General features: G+C 44.1%; 1 protein-coding gene across 1 annotated transcript in view; it reads left to right on the top strand.

Moving 5' to 3' along the window:
• DHX57 (DExH-box helicase 57) overlaps nucleotides 1-27995 on the top strand; it is a 45677-nt gene that overhangs the window by 6371 nt on the left and 11311 nt on the right. The window contains exons 5-22 of the mRNA XM_074989283.1: nucleotides 1-839; nucleotides 2278-2447; nucleotides 4402-4523; nucleotides 4789-4984; nucleotides 6999-7123; nucleotides 8539-8672; nucleotides 11039-11093; nucleotides 11614-11825; nucleotides 14056-14172; nucleotides 14936-15032; nucleotides 16642-16815; nucleotides 17098-17298; nucleotides 18278-18554; nucleotides 20180-20275; nucleotides 20369-20452; nucleotides 20997-21131; nucleotides 21989-22063; nucleotides 23629-23763. Coding sequence (XP_074845384.1) covers nucleotides 1-839; nucleotides 2278-2447; nucleotides 4402-4523; nucleotides 4789-4984; nucleotides 6999-7123; nucleotides 8539-8672; nucleotides 11039-11093; nucleotides 11614-11825; nucleotides 14056-14172; nucleotides 14936-15032; nucleotides 16642-16815; nucleotides 17098-17298; nucleotides 18278-18554; nucleotides 20180-20275; nucleotides 20369-20452; nucleotides 20997-21131; nucleotides 21989-22063; nucleotides 23629-23763 — 3244 coding nt within the window. The remainder of the gene's footprint in view (nucleotides 840-2277; nucleotides 2448-4401; nucleotides 4524-4788; nucleotides 4985-6998; nucleotides 7124-8538; nucleotides 8673-11038; nucleotides 11094-11613; nucleotides 11826-14055; nucleotides 14173-14935; nucleotides 15033-16641; nucleotides 16816-17097; nucleotides 17299-18277; nucleotides 18555-20179; nucleotides 20276-20368; nucleotides 20453-20996; nucleotides 21132-21988; nucleotides 22064-23628; nucleotides 23764-27995) is intronic.

Below are 27995 nucleotides of genomic sequence, written 5' to 3'. Positions count from 1 at the left end.
GTATGGTTTTCATAGTGAGCGCTGTCGGGCTATACTAAGCTCCTGCAATGGTAACATTGGAGCCTCATTGGAACACTTGCTGTCACAGTGCTTTTCAGAAAGGTATGGAGAGAAGGTGCAAATCTCAGAAGCAGCTGTTCAGGCCAGTATAGAAGAGTGCTTGGAACAAAGGCAAGAAGAGGCTTTTGCTCTCCGTTCAATCTGTGGAGAAAACTTTGTGGAAAGGATTAAAAACAGGGTTTGGACAATTGGATTGGAACTGGAGCACCTAACAAATAAACTCAGTAAATCCAAACAAAGGGAGAGTGGTACCAAAGATGTGGCAAAACAGACTTTAAATAAAGTCTGTAAATTTTACCTTCAAGGAGCTTGCAAGTTTGGCTCGAGATGCAAATTCCAACATGAAACTCCTCCTAAGCATTTGTCGAGAACGTTTCAGAATACTGTGGATGATGCTCACCTCCGATCTAATGACGATAGTTCTCCTTTGTATGAACTTGAGGTCAGATTCCCTGAGGGTAGCAAGTACCCCTATCAGGCACCCATTGTGGCATTTTATTCCACCAATGAGAATCTCCCTCTGGCTTGTCGTTTACATATTGCCGAATTTCTCTATGGAAAGGCCGTGATATCAGCAGAGTCTAATGAACCTGTTATATATTCTTTAATAACCTCTTTGGAGGATGAATCTGAAATAACTGAATTACTTACTCATACTTATCACAAGTATAGCTCGCCTCCTGTGTCCCTGCTGGCCACACCCTCAGCAAGAACACAGACAGACAGTCATAACCAAGTGTTTCCAGGTAGTTCACCTGTTTCAAATTGCATGTCAGAAGGTGAGGACAATGTCAAAAAGGCTTTTCTTTTGGTGGTGGGAGTGTGGTCTAGAGGTGGAAGCAGAGGTAAGGAGTGAAGTTCAGACAATCCCAATGCTTCTGACTGATTTTGAAACTTTTAAAAACTTAAAATATTGCTAGGCAAAAAAGAAGATTTTGTAAATCTGAGTGAGTGTTTCATCCAAATTTATAACATTCCTAATGATGTCATCCCGTCACACTGCTGGGTGGATTACATGGACAGAAACTATGAACAGATTTGTTAGGAGAGAGTGGTGAGACCACATTATTTAGTACAGGCATGGCAGCAGCCCCTTACATGGAAGTCCCTCCAGAAATCATGGATATTCTTTTGAAGACTGACAGTAGGTCACAGTAAAGGATGGATGGATTGATTTTTTCCCTCCCCAGAATATGCATAGCCACTGAGTCGCTCTCAGACTGCTATGATATTTCCAGCAGTGGAGAGGTGGGAGAACTGGTCCTGAGCTCACTACAGCTCGTGTTGCGTGGCATTGCAGTTTGGGGGCAAGCTAAGCAGTCTCTTCTCTGCTTGGCACACTAGACCGCTCAGATGCCTACTTCTGCCTCCCCATGTCTTTCTCCTGAGGCCATGGTTATTCATGTTCCAAGCAGTGGTATTGCTAGCTGCTGTGCTTTGCAATAACCGCTACTAAGTCCATTCCTCTCCCTTGCCTTGCACAAATTACCTCAGGTTTTTTCCCGGCAGTGGAGAGGCAGAAGCGGGCATCTTCATGCATTGGTTTTGTTTTTGTGTATGTGTCCCAAGTGGCAGTAGTACCAGTTACTGTGTCTCTCATAAAACCAAACATCGAGTCCCTGGCCATCCTCCTGCACTGAGTGCAAGATCAGCATGTGCAAATGCCCCCTTCTGCGTCCCTGCTACTGGAAAAATTGCAGTATTGATTTCTGCACCGTCTCTCAAATTGTGATTTGCACAGAGCCCTACCCGTAAGTAGAGATTGTATTTCAGTCCTTTGTCTTGAACTATTCATAACTTTCCAAAACTTTCACTTGCTGAGACAAAGTGTTGGAGTTGGTCTTTTCTCTGAGGTAAACTTTCTTGCGAAATTTGGGCAAAAAGTTGTGTGCTTGGTTTCTTTCTGAGCGCATAGATAGTGGCAATGTAACCATCTCATCAAACTTTAAAAACAGGTATGAATACTCTTTTAACCAGCTCAAATGTAGAGGTGGCCAGGTTTAGAGAATTGGATTTCAAAAGTCGATTTTTTTTTTTTAATGTTGTAAGACGTTACCTGCTAGTTCTGGTAATGTTTGCTCACACACCTTAGGGCCAACTGTATTCTTGGTATAGAACCACTTTTGAGGAGCAGAGGTTGAGGAGTGAATATAGGAAGTTGCATTCCTCCTCGTTCTCTGCAGAGAATTAAAAATTGATACCTTTTTCTCTCTCAAGTCACAAGAGAGTCTGAATCTGAAGATGAGGAAGAAGAGCTTGAAACAGTTATTGTGGAGAATGAGAGTTATGTGAACCTGAAAAAGAAGCTTTCCAGAAAGTATGACGTGCAGGCCAAGTCTGTGTATAACGAAAACGTGAAAATCTGCAAGCAGTTCCGAGTGAAGCAGGTACTGTACTGGGTGAAAAAAATAAAAAGATTTGTATTCTGGCTTTGCTGTTTATTTGAAATGACAAATTGCCTCACAAGCGATCCAGCCAGTGTAAAAGTACTTATTTTGTGAGGATGTAATTGACTCCCAGAATGTATATCAGCGCCAGCAGATGTACCTGGAATTGCACAGGTCCATGTGGGGTCTCAGGGCCGGTGGTGGCAGGGTGTAGGAGTCAGCCAGGGGATGGGAGACTCAGGGATGAGTTGTATGTTGGGAGGCCCAGGGTAGCCCAGAGGCTGGGTGGGTCTGTGCTGCTCAGCTGGTGGCTGGAGTTAGGAGTGGGGATTGGTGTCTCCTCCCGGGGGTTGAGGGGAGGTGTCCACAGCAGCAGAGGCTGTGTTGATTTTGGGGTGCGGGGGGCTACAGTGGCAGAGCCATTGGCCGGCAGCCTCCCACCCCCTCCTCACCTTCCTGGGTCTGGCTTTGGGACTGATGGCCTGCGGCAGAGAGTGGTTTGGGCTGAGGCTTTGGGGATGGGGGAAGGCCCTTGCCTGTGGGCAGTGGCCTGCTACATGCAGAGCCCCAGTCCTGGTTGGTCACTATTTTAGTGGTGCAACCACCCCTCTGTGGTAACTCTGCGGTATAACTGTCCCCTGCACTGGTTGCCCTCCTGTGGTCATTGCGAAGCATAACCATCCCGACTATCAGGTCCCTCTCCCTTTCCGTTTAATGAGAAATAAGTGGATTCCAGGCACATCCCATTGTCCTGGCACAAACAGCCCTAACCTTGCTATAAGTTATGATAAGAGGAAGATGCTTACTGAATTTGGTTGTTCTAGCTCTTACCATTTAGGAGGTGTTCTTGAACGAACTGACTCACAGATGAGTAGACAGATACAGACATGCGTAGTTCTAAAATCTATAACAGATTACAGGCACTGTTAACGGCATTATGTTTCTAATTTGGTATTATTTCAATAAGAGGTCGATTTCTTTGAAACTGTGGTAATGTGATACAGGTTTTCTAGTAAATTTCACTCCTTTAGCAATACATGTTAGCCAGTGTTGTAACTGGTACAATTGTAGAAACACCACAGTAGCCATAACACTGCATATTGAAGTTTCGGAAATCCTTACTACTTACAGTTCCTGCTAGGCAAAGTTAACCTATCTGTAAACATCCCCTGACAGAAAATGAATCATCAGCATTCTCTTATCCTCTAATTTACTGTGGCAGAGTGCAACGAGAGAAAGAAATGAAGCACTGTATATTTGGAGTTTAATGAGAACTAGAGTTATTCAGCACCTTTGAAAAATGGGCCAGTTTGATTATGAGCATAAGGGTAAACTTTTCAGAAGTGCCTGAAGACAAATTTGAATATATTGGCCTAAATTTTAACTTTTATTTATAAAAATAAATCTTCCCGGTGCAAACTAAATGTAAACAAATACAGCATTGTCTCTGTTCACAGAGTTTCAAGTTGCAAAATTTTGATCTTCATAATTTTATAACTGGAATCTTAAATTCTGCAAAAATTAATGATTTGGGCATCCGCGCTTGCAGCTGGAAGCTTTCCACTTACTATGAGAGCAAACATTTTTAAACCCTCCTTTTACTTAGTGCAGTTTAAGGGAAGATTGCCTTATGTAGCAATTGTTGTTTGATAAATTCCATCTAAGATCATTTTAATATGGTAATTAACATTTAAAACAACTTACTAAGGACTATGGTTGATCATCTATCACTTGACTTCTTTACATTAAAATTGGATACCTTTCTGGAAGGTATGCTCCCATTTAACCACAAAATAAAGATTTGAGTCAGGAATTACTTGGTAAAATTCTCTGGTCTGTGCTATGCAGGAGGTCAGACTAAATTATTATAATGGATCCTTCTTGTTTGAATCTGTAAATCTAGGGCAGGATTTGAGACTTGTAACTGAAGAGATCAATTTCTCCCAATTGTCAGTCTTCTAGGCCCTTCCAGGCCCTGTTGCAAGAAAGACAGAAGCTCCCTGCATGGAAAGAAAGAGAAACCATTCTTGATTTGCTCAGTAAGCACCAGGTCCTTGTTGTGAGTGGCATGACTGGGTAAGGATGTGATTTGCACACAACATTTCTAATACCAAACAATACCCATGAAGATATATCTAAAGTTTAATTACATAGCCCATGTACTGGATCAATGAAATGCTCATATGTGTAATTAATCAGTGTGAAATTACTGTAGTTGTAGATTAATTTAGAAATAAGGACTTTTATGCGACGTGTGACACAAACAAATAAAAGCAAGGAAACGCAAATCGGAAGGCAACCCTCATCACCAGTTCTGATAAGACTTTTTTTTGTCGTGCAGCTGTGGGAAAACCACTCAGGTCCCTCAGTTCATTTTGGACTCTTCACTGAGAGGCCCTCCAAATATGGTAACCAATATCATATGCACTCAGCCTCGGAGGATCTCTGCCATTTCAGTAGCTGAACGTGTCGCCAAGGAGAGAGCGGAAAGAGTTGGCGTCACGGTGGGATACCAGATCCGCTTAGAAAGTGTAAAGGTTTGTACATGGGTATGTTTTCTAAGCAAGTTCTTTTTAAAATGCACCTAGTGGCTGTAAATGGTGCAAAGTGAGTGTTCTAGAGAGGTAATCAATTAGTGAAAGGGTACATGCAGTATAATGAGAGCAGTGCAAGCTTCCCCATGCTACCCTCGCATTTTGCCTTGAGATGTACTTTTTGGGCACACAAATACACCTTCTGGGATGAAGAGGTAGTAGTATACTGTACATTCATTGGATAAATTCTCTGCTGAGGTAGCCATAGGTGCTAGAATGAGGGGCCCATGGGGCACTGCAGCACCCAATGACTTTGTGTTTCACGTTATACACAGGGTTTACACTTTGGTTCAATGGCACTCAACAACCTCACCACGCAAACTGTTCCAGCACCCCTGGAGATCGCCAGTAACGATATCAATAATGACAGAGTGTTTTATCAAATGAATACATGCCCTCTGGAAACTGAAATGAAAACACTTTCATTAGCTATCAAGCAAGAATCAGAGCAGAGCACATCAGTCCATAGTGGTGCTGGCTGAATTTGAGCTTACTTCCTACAGGTCCATTACCCCTTTTCTATGTCTTGGATAAAGCAAACTTACTATTTTAAAGTTTTATCTGTCATTTGATTTCTGTCGTCATCCATATGGACAAATTTTGCATTACTACAATTTGCATTGGTCACGTCTAAAATAAAATTAAGATGATCAAAGATTTGATGTTAAAATATTTATTGGACAAAATAAGAAGTTCTGAGTGAAGAAACAACAGACCCATATTTGATGGCTACCTGTTTTCCAAAATTTTTGATTTTTAGTTTTTGTCCATCCCTTCTTATCTTGAGCTTACTATTTTCTTCTTGCGCTTTTTTTTTTTCTTTTCTGTCCCTGCTATTGACCACTTTTTCATTTTCTCTCGTAGCAGAATGTGTAGCATTTGTAAATGATTCTATATAAGCCTTCAGTAGTTAAGCAAAATGAGATCAAACACCAAGAGCCCTTTTCCTCCAGGGCTAGTCTCATTGCTCTTACAGGAGTTCTCATTTTCATTGATGGAAACAAGTGGTCAAGAGTTTAACATGCAGTTACTGAAGTGGGAAAGAATTAGATGAGAGAGTTTAGCTATTTCATTTCCTCTTGCAAAGCAGCTCCCCAAATAAAACAAAAACAGCAGTCATGTAGCGCTTTAAAGACTAACAAAATGATTTATTAGGTGATGAGCTTTTGTGGGACAGACCCACTTCTTCAGATTGATAGAAGTTCAGGATCAGACCCAGATATTGGGCCTCTGTGCTGTATATCTGGGTCTGGACTGGAATGTCTATAGATCTGAAGAAGTGGGTCTGTCCCACAAAAGTTCATCACCTGATAAATCATTTTGTTAGCCTTTTAAGTGCTACATGACTGCTAACTTGTGGTGTTGGAACACAGACTAACACAGCTACCTCTGTTACTATTCAACATGCATAGCTCCTTGAATAGAAGCTGCTAACAACTGCAATTAAGTTGAATTAAGGGTAAAGTGAAAGGAAAAATTGCTTGCTTGTGCTTGAAGCGAAGGATGTTCAGGCAGCTTGGATATGAGTGCTGCACAGCCCCACGCTCTGGCTAGACTTAATACAGACTGAACCTTTCTAGTTGGGTTCTCTCAGATCCAGCAACATCCGTGGACCTGTGTGATTTTAATTAGCCAGACAACCACTTATCATGGGTGTGGCCAAGTTTCCAATAGTCCCATAAAGTTTGTTTACAGCTGCTGGTCCTAATTCTCTGTGTTCTGTGCTGTTGTTTGCGCTAATTTACCCGTAAATGTCTTCTAAAAGCCCAATAAGCAATGCGAGTGTTGGTAATGCTGCTAGACAATATTGACCTCCTGCGGTCCAGCAAATTCTCGGGTTTGGCACTGGTCAGGTGGTCCCGAGGATTCCAGACTAGAGAGGTTAAACCTATATTAGGAAAATCGTTAAACTTTTAAAATTCCAGTGAATATTTTGTGCCCTTGCTTCCTGTTCCAGTCACCAGCTACCAGGCTGTTGTACTGCACTACTGGAGTGCTGCTGAGAAGACTAGAGGGAGACATGACTTTACAGGGAATCTCCCATGTTATTGTTGATGAAGTCCATGAAAGAACAGAAGAGAGGTAAATAGTCCCTTTCCCCGTAACCGAACAGCAGATACATGAAGGTGAGTGCTAAGGTGACCCTGTAACAAACTACTGAAGTGAAACCGCTGGCGGTCAGTTTTTTGTTGAGCCAGTGACAGTACTTGGCCTGCACAGCTGTGTGAGAGGTTCTAGTTACTGGTCTGGTCTTTGTCTGGGGCGTAAGGGATTTGTTGGTGCTGTGGCAGCTCCATGAGGCACATGCACATCAGTCAACCGTCGCACTTCCCGGTGATCGTCACAGTTTCAATTCCATTTTAAGTAGTTGTAGGATGTGACAGGAGGAACAACAGAGAGGTGGAGGGTTTTTTTAACCTCAGTGGTGTGAGTTGTTTAGGTCACTCTCTCTCCTCTGTTTCAGCTTGCTTTCCCCTGCCTGTACTAATTCACCTCATGCTGCCTCTGGAAGCCATAAAGTCCCATTTCATCCTTGGTAGCACACCTCAAATGGGGCTGGTCCACACTTCTGGCTTTCCCAACCCATCATTTCCCAATTCTTCCCTCTCCCAACCCTGTACTAATCCAACTCTTCTGAGCACAGCCCTCTTACCAGCTGGTGCTCTGGAAGGGGTTATGTGTGCTGGTAGCTCTATAAGCAGAGAGGTGGTGGGGAGGCACTCCTTAAGCATCCTCCCTGGGAGATATTTTCAATGCTAGTTGGCCAGCTTGCAGATACATGGACGGTCTCTGGTTAAGCTTCAAAGCATTGGTCATGCCCTGGGCAACTCTGAATGGTCTAGATTGTACTTGCCAGAGACCACTTCTCTCCAGATAACATACTGGCACTGCTGTAGTCATTTGAGATGCTGCAGCTGGAGCCTGCTCATTAGAAAAGAGAGGTGGGATGCACAGCACTGGACAACTTGCCCCCCACCTCTCCTTGTTCAGAAGACATCTACTCTTGATGACCTACTAGAATTCCTGCAAAAGCCGCATGGTTGACATGTTTTTTGGTGAAGATGGTGGGAATGCTCCAGGGGGAGAGAGGAGAAGAGGGGTTGGCTGTTTTCTTTGATTTGCTGGCTGACTGAGGTGTGTGTGTGTGTGTGTGTGTATTTTGTAATACTGTTGAGTGGTGATTACTAGGTTTTTTGCTTAATTAATTGTAGGGGTGCCTAGAGCTTGTATTGCTTAAGTCTAAATATACCTAGGAATTCAGACACTCTGGAAGGGGATACCCAGAGGGTACGTGAGTGTAAATGAAGATCACTTACAGACGATTACCAAATTCCTAGCTAAAGGCTGTAACCAGAGGGGCACCTTTGTGAGTGCAGCTTGACATGGTGTGCTTGCTAGACTTGTGGAGACACCAGGCAATGGAGCAGACTCAGGAGAGAAGAGATTTGGGAATTAACACTGAAGAAATTCAGATGTCTTTTGCTTGTTTTCTTCAGTGACTTCTTGCTGCTGGTTTTGAAGGATATTGTGTGTCAGAGGCCAGACCTGCGTATTATACTAATGAGTGCCACCTTGAATGCAGAGCTTTTCTCTCAGTACTTTAACGCCTGTCCCGTTATTAACATACCAGGTGAAGAACAGTTATTTTTTTATTATCCATTGCAAGTTCTGTTATAGGCTTGAGTTCAGCTTAGTTGAGAAATGTTACAATAAAGTGGGGAGTGCTTCTCTGTTAGGGTATGTTACACTGTTGCCTATGAGGTAATAGCACTGATCAGCTTAGTGATAGGGGTTACAAACAATCTCTGGTTAAAGGCAAGTGTGTCAAGCTGAGGATTTCCCTTCCCTAGTGGTGATCATACCACAGGTTATAAAGGGCATGAGCCTTAGGGCCCTTTGTATAATTTTACTTAATAAAACTGCAGGTCTGAGACTCTGTCCCTGAAAATATGCACTGTTACAAGTTGTCATAAGACGCACTTATAAATGTGTAACTGTTTTTTATGTGTAGGGAAATCACACTGAGCTCAATACTATTTTTATTCATTTTCTATCTTTTTGGCTGTATGTATTTAGCAAGGAGTTTTCCCCACAGAAGACAAGTCCCGTCTGGCTACAGTAGAGTGCTTGCAAGCAAGAGGAGTTCAGGAGCTAGGTCCTAGGTTGCTGCTGTACCTGTGTTCATTCATGAATCCTTATGTTGTCTCTAGAACATCCCTCTTCCCTGGTTAGATCTCATCTGGCCACTTTTTCCTCTGGCTAAGGGAATTCCTCCAGAGTCTCAATAACGTTGCCACTTTACGGCCAGTAGGGGTTGATCCTTAGGGCACTGTGAAGAATAACTTCCTTTGTCAGGAACAGTGCCCTGCAGGCGCCCTTGCTCCCAGCCATTGCCTTCTCAAGCAGATGAAATACCAGGATTGGGATTTACCATCTGACTATCTGCCTTGGGATTACATAGCACCATCTCCAGCATCTAGGTTTGCCAGTGAGTAATACTCACTGACTTCTGCTCCATCAATAAAGCAGTTGTTGAATAGCAGTAGATATTTTATGAATTGCTGGGCTAGTTAAATTAACTTAAAATATAGAGAATCAGTTGAGACTAAAATGCTTTGCTGTGTTTTTTTTTTTTTTTTTTTAAAGATAGGAATTTGGTAAATAAGTGATTCATAAAAGTTTTTAGTTAGCACGTAGCTGGAGATGCTTTATCAAATGATAATCCCCAGTCAGGACAGTGCCGGGAGGAAGAGCAGGTGTTGGTTGCTAAACCCAGGTAAAGCAGAGGAGATGCCATTGGACATGTTCCAAAGAGGGAGACTGTTCCCTGTTGCTGCTGCCCCTTGTCCGTGTTTTACATTCTGTTGTCATCTTAGGTTCCTCAGTGAACTGAATATTCAATTAGCAACAAAATGCCTTTTACCTCCTGTTGACTGGCCAGGAGATATTGTCCCATTCTGCCAGCTGCAGACTCAGTCATAGTTACAACCTTCAGTATTGCACTATATTTATGCATGGGAGGTACCCATAGCTACTAAAACTCCAGCTGGTGCAACACACAGAACCCACCTGCTGACTAACCCAGGTCAGCGGCTACCCATCAAATACCAGATCAAGCTTAAGGTGCTGACTGTGATCTTCACAACTCGTTATGCTGGGCCTCAGTTATTTCACAGGCAACTTGACCTTGCTGCAATCCTCAGAATGATGGAGTGTTCTGTGACAAGGGCATCTGGAGAGAGAGCTGCCATGGTGGTTGGCCTACGGCTCTGAAACGCCTGCAAGATCGAAAAATAGCAAGGAACTTTGTCTCCCAAGACAAAATGCAAGACCCAACTCTTGGACAGTTTTTTTTTCTCCAAACAGGAAAAACAATCCCTCCCGTTTTGGTAAACGGGGAGGGGGTCGAGCTGAGAAGCGTATGCGTAAGCCCCCATTTATAAAATGCTTGGCTCTCACACAGAGCATTATATAAATACCTAACTAGATGGACACATGTAGCTTCCTCTCATCCTATTACCGCACCAAATTACCTCGCTCCCGGCATTCTCCTTGTGTAAGCTCAATGAATACCATCAGCATTCTTGAAAACATCAGTCTTTTGTTCTGGACTGAGCTATGTTACCGACCGTGTTCCCTGGAGGCTCTGTACTTGGGTGGCTATCCAGGAGAGTTCAGGTGCCACCCAGCTGGTTAGCAGAGTGCCCTCAATACCCACAGCCGGCAGCCTGTGTTTCCAGTAGTGGAGCTCATCTGAATGTGCCTTGGTGCACATAACAAAATTTTTTTCTGCCCACGAATGGAAGAAAATAGAAGGAAGATTGGTTACTGACTGGTGTATAGTGCTAAAAGAGCCTCAATAGCGCTGTTACATTCATGAAGGTGGGACAAGGGGTGAAGCGCCAGTGTGAGGAATTGGGAAGGCTGTCCCCTCCCCAACCTCCGCTCCAGAAACAGCTGCTCACTTTTTGCTTTAATGTTCTCCTTTCTCTGTAGGTCGGACGTTCCCAGTGGATCAGTTTTTTCTGGAAGATGCAATTGCCGTGACGAGGTATGAAATCATAGACAGCATTCTCACAAGGAACTGCCCTTTGGAATGGTTTCATTGTCGTATGCCGCATAGTTGTAGCTGTGTTGCTGCGGGTATATTAGAGACAGTAGGTATGTCTAGCTGAGTCTTTTATTGGCCAACTTCTGTTGGTGAGAGAGTTTTTGCACCCCATGGAGCTCTTCTTCAGATCTGGGAAAAGTCCTCTAAACAACCAAGCTAAGTACAAGGTGGATCAGATTGTTCCATGTGAGTATTCTAAAAGACCAGTCAGGCCTTATGGTCTGTGCTAACTGCTTATGCAAAGAATGAGCTAACATTCCCAGCTCTCTTTGTGCTGCTGAAAAAATGACTGACCAGAGAGTTTGAGGCTGTGATTACCCACTCATATTCTTTACATAAATTTGTAAAGCATGCGGGGCCTATGGTGACGGGCATGGTATAATACCTTGAAAGCTTAATGTAAAGGGCCAACTCTACAAACTGCTTTCTGTGTGATGGGATTCTCTCTGCTTCTGTCCAGATATGTCTTAGGGAATGGTAGTCCGTACATGAAGAACACGAAGCGAGGGCCAGAAAAGAAGCTTCTAGAAAGACACAAGAGAACCGCGATGGAAGAAGTAGAGGACGATCTAAGACGTGCTCACCTCCTAGAGGAAGAGGATGACAGTACTGTGAAGGATTCAGTCCCAGACCAGCAACTAACTTTTAAACAGCTCCTGATACGATACAAAGGTAATCGCTTTCTAGCTCACAAATCACAGGAAGCTTATATACAAACCCAGCTGGCGATGTTCCCTGTAGTGTTTACCATCCATGTGCAGAATAAATTGTATGTGCACCACCAGTAAAAATGAAAAACTAGTTGTGGGCGCTCTGCTAATCATCTGGGTGGTGTTTGAAATTCTCCTTTGCTGCTGCACAAGCACTCAGCTTACAGGGAGCACTGTTTGGTACTCTTGAATGTACTGTAAAGTATTCTACACACTTTCATAATTTGAGGTTTTGTGGTGTAGCATTGACTATTTTGTGAAGTATTAACAGGCATGTCATAGAGAAGGTAATTGTCTCACTCCACCTGATACTGGTGAGACCTCAGCAGGAGTACTGTGTCCAGTTTTAGGCACTACACTGAAAGAAAGATGTGGACAAATTGGAGAGCCCAGTAGAGGACAATAAAAACAATGAGGTGTAGAAAACCTGACCTATGAAGAAAGGTTGTTTGTTTGTTTGTTTTTTTAAAAAAAAAAAAAAAAAACACAAAAAACCTGGGCATGTTTAGTCATGAGAAAAGAGAGCTTTTAAGTAACTTGATAAAAGTATTCAAATACGTGAAGGGCTGTTTTAAAGAGAAGGCTGGTTGATTGTTTTCCGTGTCCAGTGAAAACATGACAAGAAGTAATTGGTCTCATTTGCAGCAAGGGAGATGTAAGTTAAATAAGAGGAAAACTTTCTAACTAGGAAGGTAGTTAAACACTTAAGAAGGATGCCGAGAATAGCCTGTTACAGATGATCTAGGCTTACTTGAGGTCCCTTCCAGCCCTACATTTCTGTGATGCTGTGTTCATGTACTGTAAGTGTTGGTATAACCTCCCCCGCCCCTGCCCGTGGCCAGCTAAGGAAGAAAAATCCTCTTCCACAGTTATACTGTGGAAATAGAGCCAAAGCCTACTGTGAAAGAGTGCTTAACATGGGAAAGCACCATGCTTACATATTACTGCTGGCATTGCTTTCCCTTTTTAAAACAACTGGTTGATTTTCACTTCCTTTTCCCCTGATAGTCATCCTGGATATGGATCTTGGGTGAAGCGAGATCTCTTTCCCTCGCCACCTCTTTCCACTTGGGTGTCTTGAGAGCTTTCAAAACAGGGGTCTCCTATTCAGCTTTTCATTCTGTGGAGCACCTCAGAAGAGAGAGAAAGAAACTCTCTTCCAGGCCCCTTCCTCTCTACCCCTACCTTGCCCTATTGCTTGGTTCTCTAAGGGTTTCCTTCCACAGATGTCCTTGAAGAGCTGTGCAGGCTGCTAGTTGTTCACTTTGAGAGCCTCTTTGCCAAAGGCCTCTGGTTTTTCTAGAAGACTAGACTTGACTGCAGTGAAAATGCCGATGGGTGGCTCCTGTTCCAGGACTTTGCTGCTGGACTCCACTGGGTGGTATATTAACTTATAAAATAGCGACCCAGTAAGGTTGCATTGTGTTATCCAGCCCATGGCCTGTTCATTGTAATCCTTCTGGTGGCTGCAGAATGCAGATTGTAGTAGCCCTAATGACGAAGAGGTTTTGCAAGGGTGTCTATTTCTTTAAGAAATTAAATACTAGGAGGAGAGAGGATGGAATTTGTATGCGGGGTCCTGGAGACCTCTCTCTGGTGCCAGTCCTCATCTGCCCCCATGGCAGTTCCAGCTCCTGCATGGCACCAGCATGGGTGAGTGGTGCTGGACTGGCACCAGTGCGTTTGTTAATGAGACATGGCACATAGGGAGTGCAGTGCATTGGGAGCATACAAGACCCAGTGGGGTGTGAGCAAGTGGAGTGGGAGAGTTAATGAGAAGAGGTCAAGTGTGGAAGACGGAGAGAGCCCAGAAACTGAATGGGGGAAGGCGGAACAGACTCAGCTCAGAGACAGTAAACTTCCTGCCAGCCATATCTATGGGGCAACAGAACCCTGCTCGCTGAAAGGCTGCTGATCCTCTGTGTGGCCATATCTCTGCTAACTGTGTAGTATGTGCTCTTTTATACCTGTCTCACAGAGCTGGAAGGGACCTTCAGAGGTCATCGAGTCCAGTCCCCTGCATGCACAGCAGGACCTATCACCAGCCCTGACAGATTTTTTTAAATCTATTTGCCGCAGACCCCGAAATGGTCCCCTCAGGGATTGAATTCACAACCCTGGGTTTAGCAGGCCAATGCTTTTATGAGACACCAACTCACCTGTGCCCTACCCTGTTTGAATTTCTCTTTCAGGGGTCAGTAAATCAGTGTTAAAAACAATGGCTGCCATGGACTTGGACAAAGTTAATCTGGAATTGATAGAGGCTCTGCTGGAGTGGATAGTCAATGGCAGACACTCATACCCACCAGGTAACCAGGGTTGTGTAACGGGGCTTGCATGTCTCAGCTCTTTGTTCACAAACGTGGTGCCATGCTGACGCTTTCGTCCAAAACAAAATTTCCATCACTTCTGATTTTCATCCGAGGACATCTGAGTCTATCAGAGTGGCAAGGCCACTAATATCTGTAGGGCTGGGCAGAGTTGTATGTAGGTACGTGGGGCTGAAACGAAAACTTGATCAAAAAGATGTACTTTTGACAGTATGGTGATGTCTGCTGTAGATTCTTTTGGACGGGTCATTGGTACCTGTGAGTTTGAACAGTTAAAGTGACCATCCGTCCCTTATTAGGTAGGACAGTCCCATATTTGGGATGCCAAAAAGGCATCCCTACTTATTTTTAAAAGGGACTAATTGTTCCATATATGGGCCCTCCCCCACTGACATTTTCTGTGAGCAGCTGCTGGCAAGAGTCACTTCCCTAGCCTCAAGGCAGTGTGGGCGGCTGCCGCATCCCTGCTGCTTCCCCGGGGCTCCCAGGGAGCACCAGCGGCTGCCACCTACTTCCCAGCTCCCCAAGTCTTGGTGGAACCGGGACGAGCTGCCCCTGCTCCCCATATTTCCCTGTCCTGTATTTTGGTTAGGAAGATATGGTCACCCTATGTATAGTGCATAACAAAATGCAGCTCCACCTTTAACTGGGCCCCTTTTGCACAGTGGTAACATCAAAGTATAACAGGGCATTGTAGCTGAACTGTTCTGTTGACTGTTTTCATCCCTCCCCATATCTACAGGTGCTGTATTGATATTTTTGCCTGGTCTAGCAGAAATTAAGATGCTTTATGAACAGCTACAGTCTAATCCCCTTTTCAATAACAGGCACAGTAAACGGTAAGTCAAGAGTGTCCCCAAACTATTAGTGTATGGAAATCAACTCAAGGGTAAAGAACGTGATTTTTTAAAAGTTGCCTTCAGTTTAAACTCGATACCTGTCTCCAGTGATGAATGTGGATTACTTTGGAGAGCACTGGTGATGGAGAAGGCTTACATGCTATTATCTCCATTGCTGCTACACTTGGAGCAGGTCCTTTCTGTGTTGGTGCAGTGGCTCAGCCATCGTACACTTAGTGCAAATGTGCGAGGTAAGTTCTCATCCTGTTTCTTCAAACTGGGGAAGGGAAAGTTGCTGGTCTGGTGACCCAGATATACATAACTTAGGAATTTTGAGAGGCAGTCAGATACCACAATAATGGGTGTTAGATAAGAACTTAGGCAATCATTATGTGCTGTCTGCATTGAAAGCTCATATGCTAGCTAAGATGATCCAGTTGGAAGGCTGAAAATGTAGTGTCTCTCTTTATCTGTCACCTCGTATTGCACTTCAGAAACACCTGCATTTTTATTGCTGTGAAGTATTGGGTGTTTCCAAGGTTAAAGATGCTAAATTGTGGGAATGGGCAGGAAGAAGTCGAGGAACAAGGAAAAATAAGCTAAAACTTGGAGGGAAGCTATTCCAAGCATTAGTTAGCTCACAATCATCTAAAGGTTACATTTAAACAAAAAGTTATTTTCCTGGTTAGGCTGAATGACAATAGCTGGATGTGTTACGGTCACCACATTTCACAGCGCAATAGCGGTACCCACAGAAGGAACTGTGTAAATCTTGAGGCAGCCCTGGTTATACCTAAAGTCAGTCTTTCAGAAAGCACCTAGCTAAGCCCTTGAAGCAGATATGCAGACCCCATAACTACAAGGCTCCCTAAGCCTTCTGGTGAGTAAATAGAGATGCTTACGGGGATATTAAAAAACCCAGCAGACACCCTCACCTGCTTTGGGGAGAGAAGGAGAGCTCCCACCTGGCAGCTTGCTAGAGCTCTGCTCTCAGGGACCCCTCAGCAGAGACCAAAACCTAGCTCTCCCGAAGACTGTCCTTCCTCGCTGGGAATATTTTAAAGGCAATAGTGCAGGGAGGGGCTGTGGCCTCAGTACAGGGTGAGGTTTAAACCCTGTTACAGAGTTACTTAAGGAACCAGATCTGTTCAGTGTAAGAGCTTATGGTACTATGGAGAGAATCAAGAAAATCCAGATTGCTGGTAGACTCTTAAGGGAAGGGTCTTGGATTTTTTGATCCTTCAAACTCCAGGCTCACTTCCGTCAGGTCTGGCCATCAGCCATCAAATCCTATTATTTGATAATTTACAAATAAGCTCTCTTGGATGCATTCTGCCTGTGACTGCATCCACCCGAGGAGCTCACAGTGAAGTGTAGCGTGGAGCTATGTTCATACCTCTTCCTCCTCACCCTGTAATCAGTGGCCCTTTCTAAAGTGGTGGAGGGGCATTTCAAGGTTCAGACAAGAGGCGTGGGCTGCATATGGGCTCCATTTTGGGACTACGAATGTACAACCTGCAATAGTCTGGGCTACAGCTTGTGTGAATGGGTAGATGTTGAGAGGAAGAAATGCTGCCAGGATAAGCACACACTCGTCTTTCTCTTCCAGCTGTGTTATTTATCCACTCCATTCCTCACTGTCCAGTGAAGACCAGCAGTCTGTGTTCCTCAAGCCTCCTGTTGGAGTTACCAAGATCATCATATCAACGAACATTGCAGAAACGTCCATCACCATTGATGATGTGGTCTTTGTGATTGATTCTGGAAAAATGAAAGAGAAGAGGTACGGGGATTATTCTGGTAGAATTGTGATCTCAGAAAATGGTGTCTTCGGCCTGCCCCTATTTACAAAAACTGTCCACCACATGAACATATGAATTCATATCTGTTGAGGAGACAGAGAAAATGTGCATGGCCCTGTTACCAATGTACATTCACAGCGTTGGTAATTTTGGCCTTCCAAAAGCTGGCAGTGCCTCTCTGCTTGAGCTTCAGCATCAGTACTCTTCACCTGCTGGCGGTGAAACACCTGTCCTCCTCCGTTTTGCTTTGTTTCCTCTTGTAGATATGACCCAAGCAAAGGAATGGAAAGTCTAGAAGACACCTTTGTGTCCAAAGCCAACGCATTGCAAAGGAAAGGACGTGCGGGGCGTGTAGCCTCTGGAGTCTGTTTCCATCTTTTCAGTAGCCATCACTACAACCACCACCTTGTAAAGCAGCAATTACCTGAAATACAAAGAGTGCCTTTGGAACAGCTCTGTCTCAGGTAAACCATCATCAGTGTGATCAAAGAGCCAGCCTCCACACGGGCCCCCTCTCCAGCTCAGAGCAGCAGAATTAACCCACCCCCACCGAGCTCCTGATGTCTTCCTCTGGTCACTCTGTATTCTTGATTGGCTGTTTATTGCTCCCAGCTCTGCTGACTGCCATTCTACCTTTGCTTCGGGACCTTGGTCTTTCCACCCACGTGCTGCTGCCTGCTGTCTCCCTCAAAGTGTTTGCCACCCATTTTCTCTTCCATCCTTGTCTCCTTTCTCCCAACTCCTCCCCTCCCTCCAACCTGTCCTCCACTCACCGTTTCCTTGGCCATTCCTTTGACAATCCACTCCAGACATTCCTGTACCAAATGGAGACTTCTAGGAGGCAACACAGTGCCATTAATTTAGTGTCAGAGGGTATGTTTGCAAAGGCAAAGCCCAGTGACACAAACTGGAGTCTTCCCATTGATGTGAATGGGCTTTGAATCAGGTCTAGGGGATCAAAGTTCTTCCTCACTTGTTTTGGGCCACTTCCTGGGTTGAATTATGCCATCTTGGCTTTCTGCCAAGAGGCATGACAACTATTAGCTTTATGGTTTGGAGGGCCTGTATAAAAGATGAATCCTGTTTCATATAATGATGGTCATCCGATCTGAGCTTGTCCTGCTCTAAAGTTGTAACAGCTTCCCTAGTCATTGGCTGTTCACAGCCCCTGACCCTGCAGCGGCAAGGTGTGGAGAAGAGGCCACCTGGGATAGATTACCCCTTGCTCGTTAAAGGCTTTCAAAGATTAAGGATCAGAATCTTGCAGTGGATCAGAAAGTCAGCAGGAAGTCGGTCTAGACCAGGGAGTACTGGCTGGCTGTGCTCCCACTGGCATGGCCCGTCTAAGAACCAGAACATGGAGAGGACATTCTCAGTGAACTGAAAAAAAACTTGTTGCATTGTCCTATGTCAGCTGACTGAGTTGTCTCCTTTTTCCTTAAGAATTAAGATTTTGGATATGTTTTCTGCACATGGCCTTCAATCTGTCTTATCCCAGCTGATTGAGCCTCCAAGAATCGAATCTCTGCAAGCATCGAAACTGCGACTGCAGGACTTGGGAGCTTTAACTCCCAATGAAAAACTCACCCCCTTGGGGTATCACTTGGCTTCCCTGCCTGTCGATGTGAGAATTGGAAAACTAATGCTCTTCGGCACCATTTTCCGTTGCCTGGATCCTGCACTAACAATAGCAGCGAGTCTGGCCTCTAAGTCTCCTTTTGTAAGTACCTCACTCTAAACTACATCTTTGTGTCAGGAGTTGAAAGTAACGTGTTGTATTCAAAAGTGAATATTGTCGTATGCTACAACATATTAGTCTTACATTTGTTACCGTTGCCACTTGCTGCACAGAGATTTTTATACTGGTATGAAATGTTTGTCTCAGCTGGAAACAGTCATTTTAAGTACATGCCCAGTGACAGATGTATCCAGATCAGTTCGATCTAAAATACAAAGAACATTACGTTGTACTGGAGGATGGAATTCTTTGGCATAAAAGTAACTAAAAGCTATTGTGAATGTAAGCAGAGGCCAAAATAAGACCAAGAGGTCTTGTTCAAGAGTATGACATTGATCAAGGACTGAAGTAATTATAAATATTAACTAGTTAATAAAACTTCAATTTTTAATTCTCGCTGAGTTCAGAAACACAATCTACAAACGTGCAAGCAAAAGTCCTGGTGTAATTACAGCTGTTGCTTTCCTTCTTCTGCCCTGCCTGCGTTTGGAAGCGGTGGAGAGGTAGTGTAGGTGGTGGTTACAAAGCTGACAATTCTAAGCTTGGAGTATATGTATTGTCTATTCCAGATCTCAGGCTGTGTGCGCGCATGTCACCTTAGCTTGTAAAATCCACTGCTGTTCTGTATGTTGGATGGCTGCAGTTTTTACACGTCTGCGTAAAGCCATCTGCAACCTCGTATCAAAGGTCAGGACTGAGCACTGCATTTCAGCGTATGGTTTTGCCAGCTGTCGTTAATGGTACTGTCTTTATTGTGGACAAAACAGTCACAAAATTGCCTCTGCAGATCCCTCGCTTTTGAAGTTGCAGAAGTCCTGAGTGCATTCTAGAGCAGCATAATTGTGTTTGGTGCCTGTACGTCAGCTGCCCGTCTGTTTTATTAAATCATAACTGTTCTCTGCCCAGAGAACGCAGGAGGCTCTCAGACTTTCTTTTCCTTCCTTTTTTATTCCCTGTTACACAATTTCTCCTTCCAGTTTTAGTTGTATGAAATTGTTAGGGTTTCTCAAGATATGTGTTTTTTATAGGACTGGGCCCAGTGCAGATCCAGAGGAGGGCTCTGAGCCACCTGTTGACACACACAGGGCCTGATGCAGAGGCATTTCCCTTTCAAGCGTACAGCTCTGAGACATTCATTCCCAGTCATCAGTGGATCAGTGGTGGATTCAGGGCTTTTTCTAGTGTAGACAAGACCTTTCTTATGCTTCCGAATCTCCTTCAGTGAGGTCTGCATTGGGAGTTCCTGTTGACCCTCCCTTCCGTTTCTTGACGGTTGAAGAATTTAGCATAAGGGAAACAGTTGCTTAGGGCTGTTCTGGAAATGAAGCTTTTTATCATATCAAATCTGCAATCAGTTTGCAGACCTCCCCTATTGCAATGGGATTGTTCTGGGACCAGTGAGTTACAGCATGTATCTCCTACAGCATGAATCTACATAGGCAATGCAGAAAACTTCAATTGCTGCATAGTTAACTATTTTTATCATGGGTATAAAATATAAGGACTACAAATGACCCATAGCTCAGAGAACATGGATTGGGGTGCTAAAGCACCTGGGAGCAACAAAGAGAGAAGCAGAGATGAAATTTGTCAATTTATCTATTTAGGTGTCTCCGTGGGATAAAAGAGAGGAAGCAAACAAAAAAAAGATGGAATTTGCAATGGGAAACAGCGATTACTTGGCTCTTCTGCAGGCTTATAAGGTAAGCTAAAAATCAGTGACCCCTATCAAAAGTGTGTACGCATTCTGAAATGTAGTGTGTTACTCATGAAGTTTGTTGTTTTCAATTATTTAGGGGTGGCGCTTAAGTACAAAAGAAAGCTATCATGCAAGCTACATCTATTGCAGGGAGAACTTCTTATCAGTAAGAGTTCTTCAAGTAAGTTTGTTTTAATTCAGTATTTTTCAGGATTAATTAAAAAAAAAAAAAAGTCAGTAACCTCCATCATCTTGTCAATCACGTCTGTCTTTATTTCACCTCTGCATCCTGCCCCATCCCTCTGAACTCCTTCCAAGCTCAGCCAAGACCGTGCAGACGTTACTTACTGTAACTTTAACTGTCTGAGCCTGTAATCATACATGTTTAATTTGTAACTCAACCCTCCCCTCAGACCAACGCTGGAATATTTTGGCTCGGGAGGAATTGGCTTGGGAAAGTTCTGAGCAATGCAAAAGCTAGGTTGGAAACTTGTGAACCTTTACTGCAAGAGCCACCTAGCTCATGTTAATGTCTTCAAAAGGGTACCCTTTCACAGAATTTTTACATACACGCTGGAGTCTTACTGTAAGCAATTAACATGATCATTGCTAGTAGCGAGAGATCCCAAAGGATAGGCCTTGTGATTGCTGTTCAGAATGAGTAATCTGGTCTGAACTAAGCTCACCCGCCCACGGCACATTTCAAGGCTTTTGTTGAATTGTAGGAAATGGCGAGCCTAAAAAGGCAATTCACAGAACTGCTGTCTGATATCGGCTTTGTGAAGGAGGGGCTAAGAGCCAGGGACATTGAGAAGAGGTGTTCTCAAGGAGATGGTGTTTTGGATGCTACCGGAGAAGAGGTAACTGGAGCACTAGTGCTTTAAACCGCTACTTTGGTCTCCAATGGCCTTTGCAGCAAATGTTCGCTTGGGCCTGGTGTGCTTGCTAGTGCAGGCTTGCCTTGCTATCTAGTGGGCTTCATAGTAATCCTTTCATGCTTCTATTTAGGGGACTTGTATCAGAACATAGGTCTGGGGTCAGACGCGGAGGGAGTTTGCATCTGGGGTTTTTATATTTGGTTCTGCAACACCAAATCTGAGGTGCATGCACACTGCTAAATTCATAACCACCCTGCAGTGGCCTTGTGGCAAGACAGGCAATGCCAGATCTGCCGGGAAAGGGGGTGGGATTATGAGAACAGCAGCATGCTTTGCTAAGGAGAGCATGAGGCTGCAAGCACATATGAAGTTGTACAGACAGTTGATGTAGGTTCTAATAGCTCCCTGTGCTGACTGGCAGTTCAGGAGCAGGACAGGCACAGAATGGCAAGACACCATCATGCTGATCTAAGATGGTCTGTCATTTGCCCAAGGAATCAACCTCTTAATAATCTGGAATAAATATCTGGGGAAAGTCCAGATTAGCTCTTACAAACACCTTAACTATTGCTAATAAATTGGCAATCGGTATAATTTAAGGTTTAAAAAAAGTGTAATGAAGACATCACCCAAGGATGCAGAATCCGTTCATATTATGAGCACTGAAGTTACATAGGTGCTTCAAAAAGAGGGTGCCAACGGTGTGAGCAATTTAGTTTTAGTATGAAGTTATACTCTAGAATCAGGAAATCCCTGGTTTTCATAGGACCGCTGGTATGAGGCACAGGTAGGTAGTGACTGGGAGTGATGGTCCTTTGCTGTATTTATGTATTTCACAGGCAAATGCTAATGCAGAGAATGTCAAGTTGATATCAGCAATATTATGTGCCGCTCTGTATCCCAATGTTGTCCAGGTAAGAGAGGGCTTTTTTTCCTTTTCCGTCTTCCTTTGCATCCCTCCCCCAACTTCACATGACAGATCAGTACTGAGTGCTTTGATTCTGGGTTATTCTGGCACACTGTCTCCTGTTTAAGGGTTTGCTATCTCTGCAGAGTGTGTTGCCTCTGTTGCTTTAAGCTGGCAAACAATCTCCAGTTTAAAAACTCTCATAATCAGCTAAGGTTGTTGGTCAACAGACTCTAATTTTTATGTGCTATTAACGTGCTAGGAGCATGCGCCAGGAGCGTGCATCGGCCACAGAATATGAACAGAAGGAAGTGAATTCTGGGATGAAAGCTGGAACCTTAAAAACCAGCCCCCAAACTGTATTGACTGCTTTTCAGAGTGCTCCAGTGGCAGGGTTAAATCAGGCGTGTCCAACCTGCGGCCCACGGGCTTCATGTGGCCCTGGACAGCTAGTAATGCGGCCCCACAAGATCGTAAACTTTTAACATTATTATGTGATTTATATACATTAACTATATTATATATTTTGTACACGGCCCAAGACTATCTTCACTCAATGGCTGCGTCTACACGTGCACGCTACTTCGAAGTAGCGGCAGTAACTTCGAAATAGCGCCCGTCACGTCTACACGTGTTGGGCGCTATTTCGAAGTTGAAATCGACGTTAGGCGGCGAGACGTCGAAGTCGCTAACCCCATGAGGGGATGGGAATAGCGCCCTACTTCGACGTTCAACATCGAAGTAGGGACGTGTAGACGATCCGCGTCCCGCAACATCGAAATAGCGGGGTCCTCCATGGCGGCCATCAGCTGGGGGGTTGAGAGATACTCTCTCTCTCCAGCCCTTGCGGGGCTCTGTGGTCACCGTGGGCAGCAGCCCTTAGCCCAGGGCTTCTGGCTGCTGCTGCTGCAGCTGGGGGTCCGTGCTGCATATACAGGGTCTGCAACTAGTTGTTGGCTCTGTGTATCTTGCACTGTTTAATGAAAGTGTGTCTGGGAGGGGCCCTTTAAGGGAGCGACTTGCTGTTGAGTCCGCCCCGTGACCCTGTCTGCAGCTGTGCCTGGCTCCCTTATTTCGATGTGTGCTACTTTGGCGTGTAGACGTTCCCTCGCTGTGCCTATTTCGATGTTGGGCTGAGCAACGTCGAAGTTGAACATCGACGTTGCCAGCCCTGGAGGACGTGTAGACGTTATTCATCGAAATAGCCTATTTCGATGTCGCAACATCGAAATAAGCTATTTCGAAGTTGGGTGCACGTGTAGACGTAGCCAATGTGGCCCAGGCAAGCCAAAAGGTTGGACACCCATGGTTTAGATACTGCCACAGTCACCTCTGGGCTGAGACCAATCAGACGCCTTCTAGAAGGAATCAGCGTGAGGGCTCTGAGTGAGTGAAATACTGGGTGAGATGCAAGTTGGAATGCCACACCATCTAAAGCGGCCTTTCTCGGTGTCGTCCACTCTAACAGTTCTTCTTGGGTTGAAGGAGTAACAGACCTGCGTAAAGACAGTTTGCTTTGGGAGGGAACAAATGAGAGATCATTTTATTACTATTTATTATCTTCACATTTAGGTGAAAACCCCAGAGAAGAAATATCAGAATACCAGCACAGGAGCAGTTAAAAGGCACCCCAAGCTGGAAGAGTTGAAGTTTGTTACAAAAAATGATGGTTATGTTTACATTCATCCTTCCTCTGTGAACTATCAAGTAAGGATTTTTTTCCCAACTCAGTGAGACACGTGGTCCACATTTTCTAAAAAAGAGTTACTTCAGCTAATCGCTGCTTGGATTGTGAACTAGTGCACTGATCAAGCTTAAAAATACGGCCTCAGAACATCTGACCTCTTCTCAGTGAAGGGTTTTAAAGCTCATAGTGCAGGTCAGAGCCTCTGTCACAATAGATAACAGAAACTCAGATTATAAAGTGAAGTTCTCATGGTCAAGCAACTTCATGGCCCAGATTTTCACTATTTTAAGAACACACATTCATGCAGCGTTACTTCTGTTGCAAAGGATCGGTCCTATGGGAACCAGCACAATTGTCCATGCAGTCTTAGGAATTGTGCCTGAAATGGCAACTGTTTGTGTGTAGCATCTTCACACGACAAATTTACTGAACATGTGAGCTCATATTTCTACCACTGAAATACATTATTTGTAAATAATTAGCCATTGAAATCCCCGGTATCACTTCTTCAAAAGATATCAAATGCAGCAATTTCCTCTCAAGTTGATAACATCTCATTAATAAAGATCCCAGGAGGGAAACTTACCATTAAAAGGATGTTTTTTTACTAAAGTGGTACATGGTAATGCTAGCCTCCTTTTTGAGATAGAAATTAGCTGTTAAAATCTGTATATATAATATATGCAAGCATTGTAAAACTTATGTGTTTATAAATCACCTCAGACTAGTGAATCATTCTGAGGCTAAATCAATGTAAGAATGAATCACTTACACATTAAACTCTCCTCGCTATCTATCTTAGGTGGGCAGGAGGAACTCGAGGCACTGTCAGTCATTGGCTGATTTCCTATAGATCTTGTTGCTGAGGTGGGTCCTAAGGAGTGGTTTGAAAGTCAAGATGGCCATGTTCCAAAGGATGCGTTCAGGGAGGTGATGGTGTGAGCAGAGGCAGTGTGGAAGAGGTGTAGACACTTGTGTGAGATGCTGATGAAGGGAAGCAGAGACAGAACACAGGCAATGGGGTGGAAGAGACAGAATTATGTTGTATGTAACGTGAGCTCTGCAGTGAGTCCCTAGGAAGGAGTACTTCAGAAAGGGATCTAGGGCTTATCGTGGCTTACAAGCTGAGCATGAGTCAATAGTGTGACACTGTTGCAAAAAAAGCAAATGTGATTCTGGGAGGTATCAACAGGAGTGTTGTGAGCAGGACACGAGGAGTAATTCTTCTACTGTACTCTATGCCGATTAGGCCTCAGTTGGAGTATTGTGTCCAGTTCTTGGTGCTACATTTTAGGCCAGATATGGAGAAATTGGAGAGGGTCCAGAGAAGAGTGACTAAAGTGATTAAAGATCTGGAAAATATGATCTATGAGAGAAGATTAAAAGAATTGGGTTTGTTTTGTTTGAAAAAGAGAAGTCTGAGAGGGACATGATAGCAGCTTTCAAGTACCTAAAAGCATGTTACAAGGAGGAGGGAGAAAAATTATTTTCCTTGGCCTCTGATGACAGGACAAGCAGCAATGGGCTTAAACTGCAGCTAGGGAGGTTTAGGTTGGACATTAGGAAAAATTTCCTAACTGTCAGCGTGGGTAATTACCAGAATAAATTGCCTAACGTGGTTGTAGAACCTCATAATTGGAGATATTTAAGAACAGGTTAGATAAATATCTAACAGGGATGATATAGATGGTACTTGGTCCTTCCATGAGGGCAGGGGACTGGACTTGATGACCTCATGAGGTTTCTTCCAATTCTAGTGTTCCATGATTCTATAACACGTTTTAGAAATACAAACAAATCAGTGCTGATGGGTCCCTGCAAGTAGCTGCAGTAAAACCCTCCTGCACTTGCAAGAGGGGCAGTTGCATGGAAGAAGTGAGCAGTAACTCCCAGGCAGATTCTGATGAGCAAACTGTCCTTGTGTTCAAAAGGGACACATGTTACAGTGACGAGTAGAGGCCCCTGACCAAGCAGAATGAGACTGGGGAGAACAAGCAGAGCCACTGGGCTTTCCCGCCAGCCAGGGTGGGTAAAAATCAATGATTTTTTTTGGGGTGGGAGGGCGGGGGTGGAAGCAACAGGTTTTTTTTTAATTTAAACTGGATTTTTTTATTTGTTAAAACTGTAAGATTGTGTAGGGCTGCCAGTAAATGTGCGTGAATGCCTACAGGGCAGGGAACTAAGGAGAGTGCTTGATAAACTTGAAGGGTGTGATCAGATTTTTCAAAAGACCTGGAGCCTACCAGTATCCTTTGTAGTGAGGGCTAGTGGAATGTTGTGCTTCAGGTCATAGCCTGACAGCCTCCAGGTCTCAGGTAGGAATTTCCCTTACTTCTCGGCCAGGTTCATGCTGGCTGGTTCACTTTCCTGTGTTAGAAACTGGCTTCTGCTGGAGGCACAATACCAAATAATATCCTGGTCCTGACATAAGAGTGGTTCTTGTGATGCCTTTTTCCCATCCTAAGACTCTGAATGGGTCTATGTTAGCAGATCGCATTGTAGGATTAGCACTTAGAGGAAATCCTGGGCACACTGGGCAAAATTGCATGCTGCACCTCCAGCCGTATTGCTAACCCAAAGCAGTAAAAAACGAGGAGATTTGATTTGCAAATCAGGAGATCTGCAGAAAAATAAAACATGGGTTTTGTTCACTCTCTGGGTTCTGGTCTCTTAGGGTTCCCATGTTTGTATTTTTTCCCCTACAATCGTAGACTAAATTAAAAAAAAAATTAATACAATTGTTTAACAGCATGATTAATTGCAATTAATCTAGATTAAGTTTTAATCACTTGACAGCCCTGTTTTTTCTTTTCATAAACAACCCCATTTAAATAAAATCTGAATTTAATACAAAATATGTTAGTGCCTAAACTTATCCCGTAAAACACTGAAATAACAAAATAAACCTACTGTACCCATGAGCTTCTATCACAAACTTTGAATTAAACACTGCTTTACTGTGTAAAGAATCAAGGGGAACACGTAATGTTTGAGGCCAAAGCTTTGTAAATATGAGATAGTAGTATAGTAACAAAGAGGTAGCCCTGTTAGTCTGTACTCCAACAGAACAAAGCATCAGAAATGTAGCACTTTAAAAACTAAGAAGATGATTTATTCCATGATGAGCTTTCGTGGGACAGACCCACTTCTTCAGATCAATTTTGTTTCCAACACAGACTGACTTATATAAATACAGAGGACCGAAAAGGGGGAAAAGTGCAATAAAAACTGCCAAATCAAATAGGATAGAAGGAAGGGAGTGAGAGGTAGGGGGGGATGTTAATTGTGCTGTCTGAAATAATTCTGAGCATCAAAGAAAGGGAAGCAGTCTTTGTAATGCATGAGGTAGTTGATGTCTTTGTTCATATCACATTAGTGTGTCGAATTTGAATATGTACTGAAACTCAGAAATCTTATGCTCTAATCTGTTGTTTAATTCTCTGTGATGCAGGACACAGATTCTCAGGTCTTTAACAGAAAGGCCCACTCCACTGAAGTGTTCATGGACAGGCTGATGTGTATTGAGTTTCTTGGTGTCTGCTCTGTGTCCATTTATTCTTTGGCGAAGTTTTTGCCCACTCTGTCCAATGTACATAGTGGCAGGGCGTTGTTGGCACATAATAGCATACATAATGTTGCTGGAATTGCTTGAGAATGTGCCTTTGATCTTGTAACTAAGATGGTTAGGTCCAGTGAAAAGGAGTCTCTGAAGAGAAGAGCCTGAAGAGCGATGGGGGAAGGTGGACCTGGGGGGAGAGGGGCCAGTGCAGTGAGGAGGGCAGACATGGGAGCAGATGGGGGTAGTGGGTTGGGGAGGGTCCTATGGTGATGGTAGCTGGGGGGAGGGGTGGTGAAAGGTGGGGAGGAGGGTCCTGGGGATATGAGGTCATTGCTCTGCAGGGAGCTATGGTGACTCGTGGTGACAGAGAGGTATGCAGTAGTGGGATCCTTAACCACATTCTCCACACCCCACTGCCTTGTGGGTTATCCTGGGAAGGAGCAAGGCTAAGGGAGTAAACCCTGACAGAAAATCCAGAGTGGAGTCCGAAGGAGGTTCTGTGTCAACTTCTGGCACTGTCTTAGCAACTCCTGCAGCTGAGCTGGTACCAGACGTGGAGGTTATCCTCTCCTTTGGACTACATCAGTAAAGCCGAGAGGGGGACGCTGGTGTCTGGGCAGCCCAGAGTCTCCATAATAAGTGCCCAGGCTCGCGCCCGGAGAGGTACTCCGGCATCGCTGAACAGCGTTGTGT

This window comes from Carettochelys insculpta, chromosome 3, assembly GCF_033958435.1.
Source record: "Carettochelys insculpta isolate YL-2023 chromosome 3, ASM3395843v1, whole genome shotgun sequence".
Classification (NCBI taxonomy): domain Eukaryota; kingdom Metazoa; phylum Chordata; order Testudines; family Carettochelyidae; genus Carettochelys; species Carettochelys insculpta.
The sequence above is the reverse complement of the archived record's forward strand: the minus strand, read 5'-3'. Positions and strand labels throughout refer to the sequence as shown.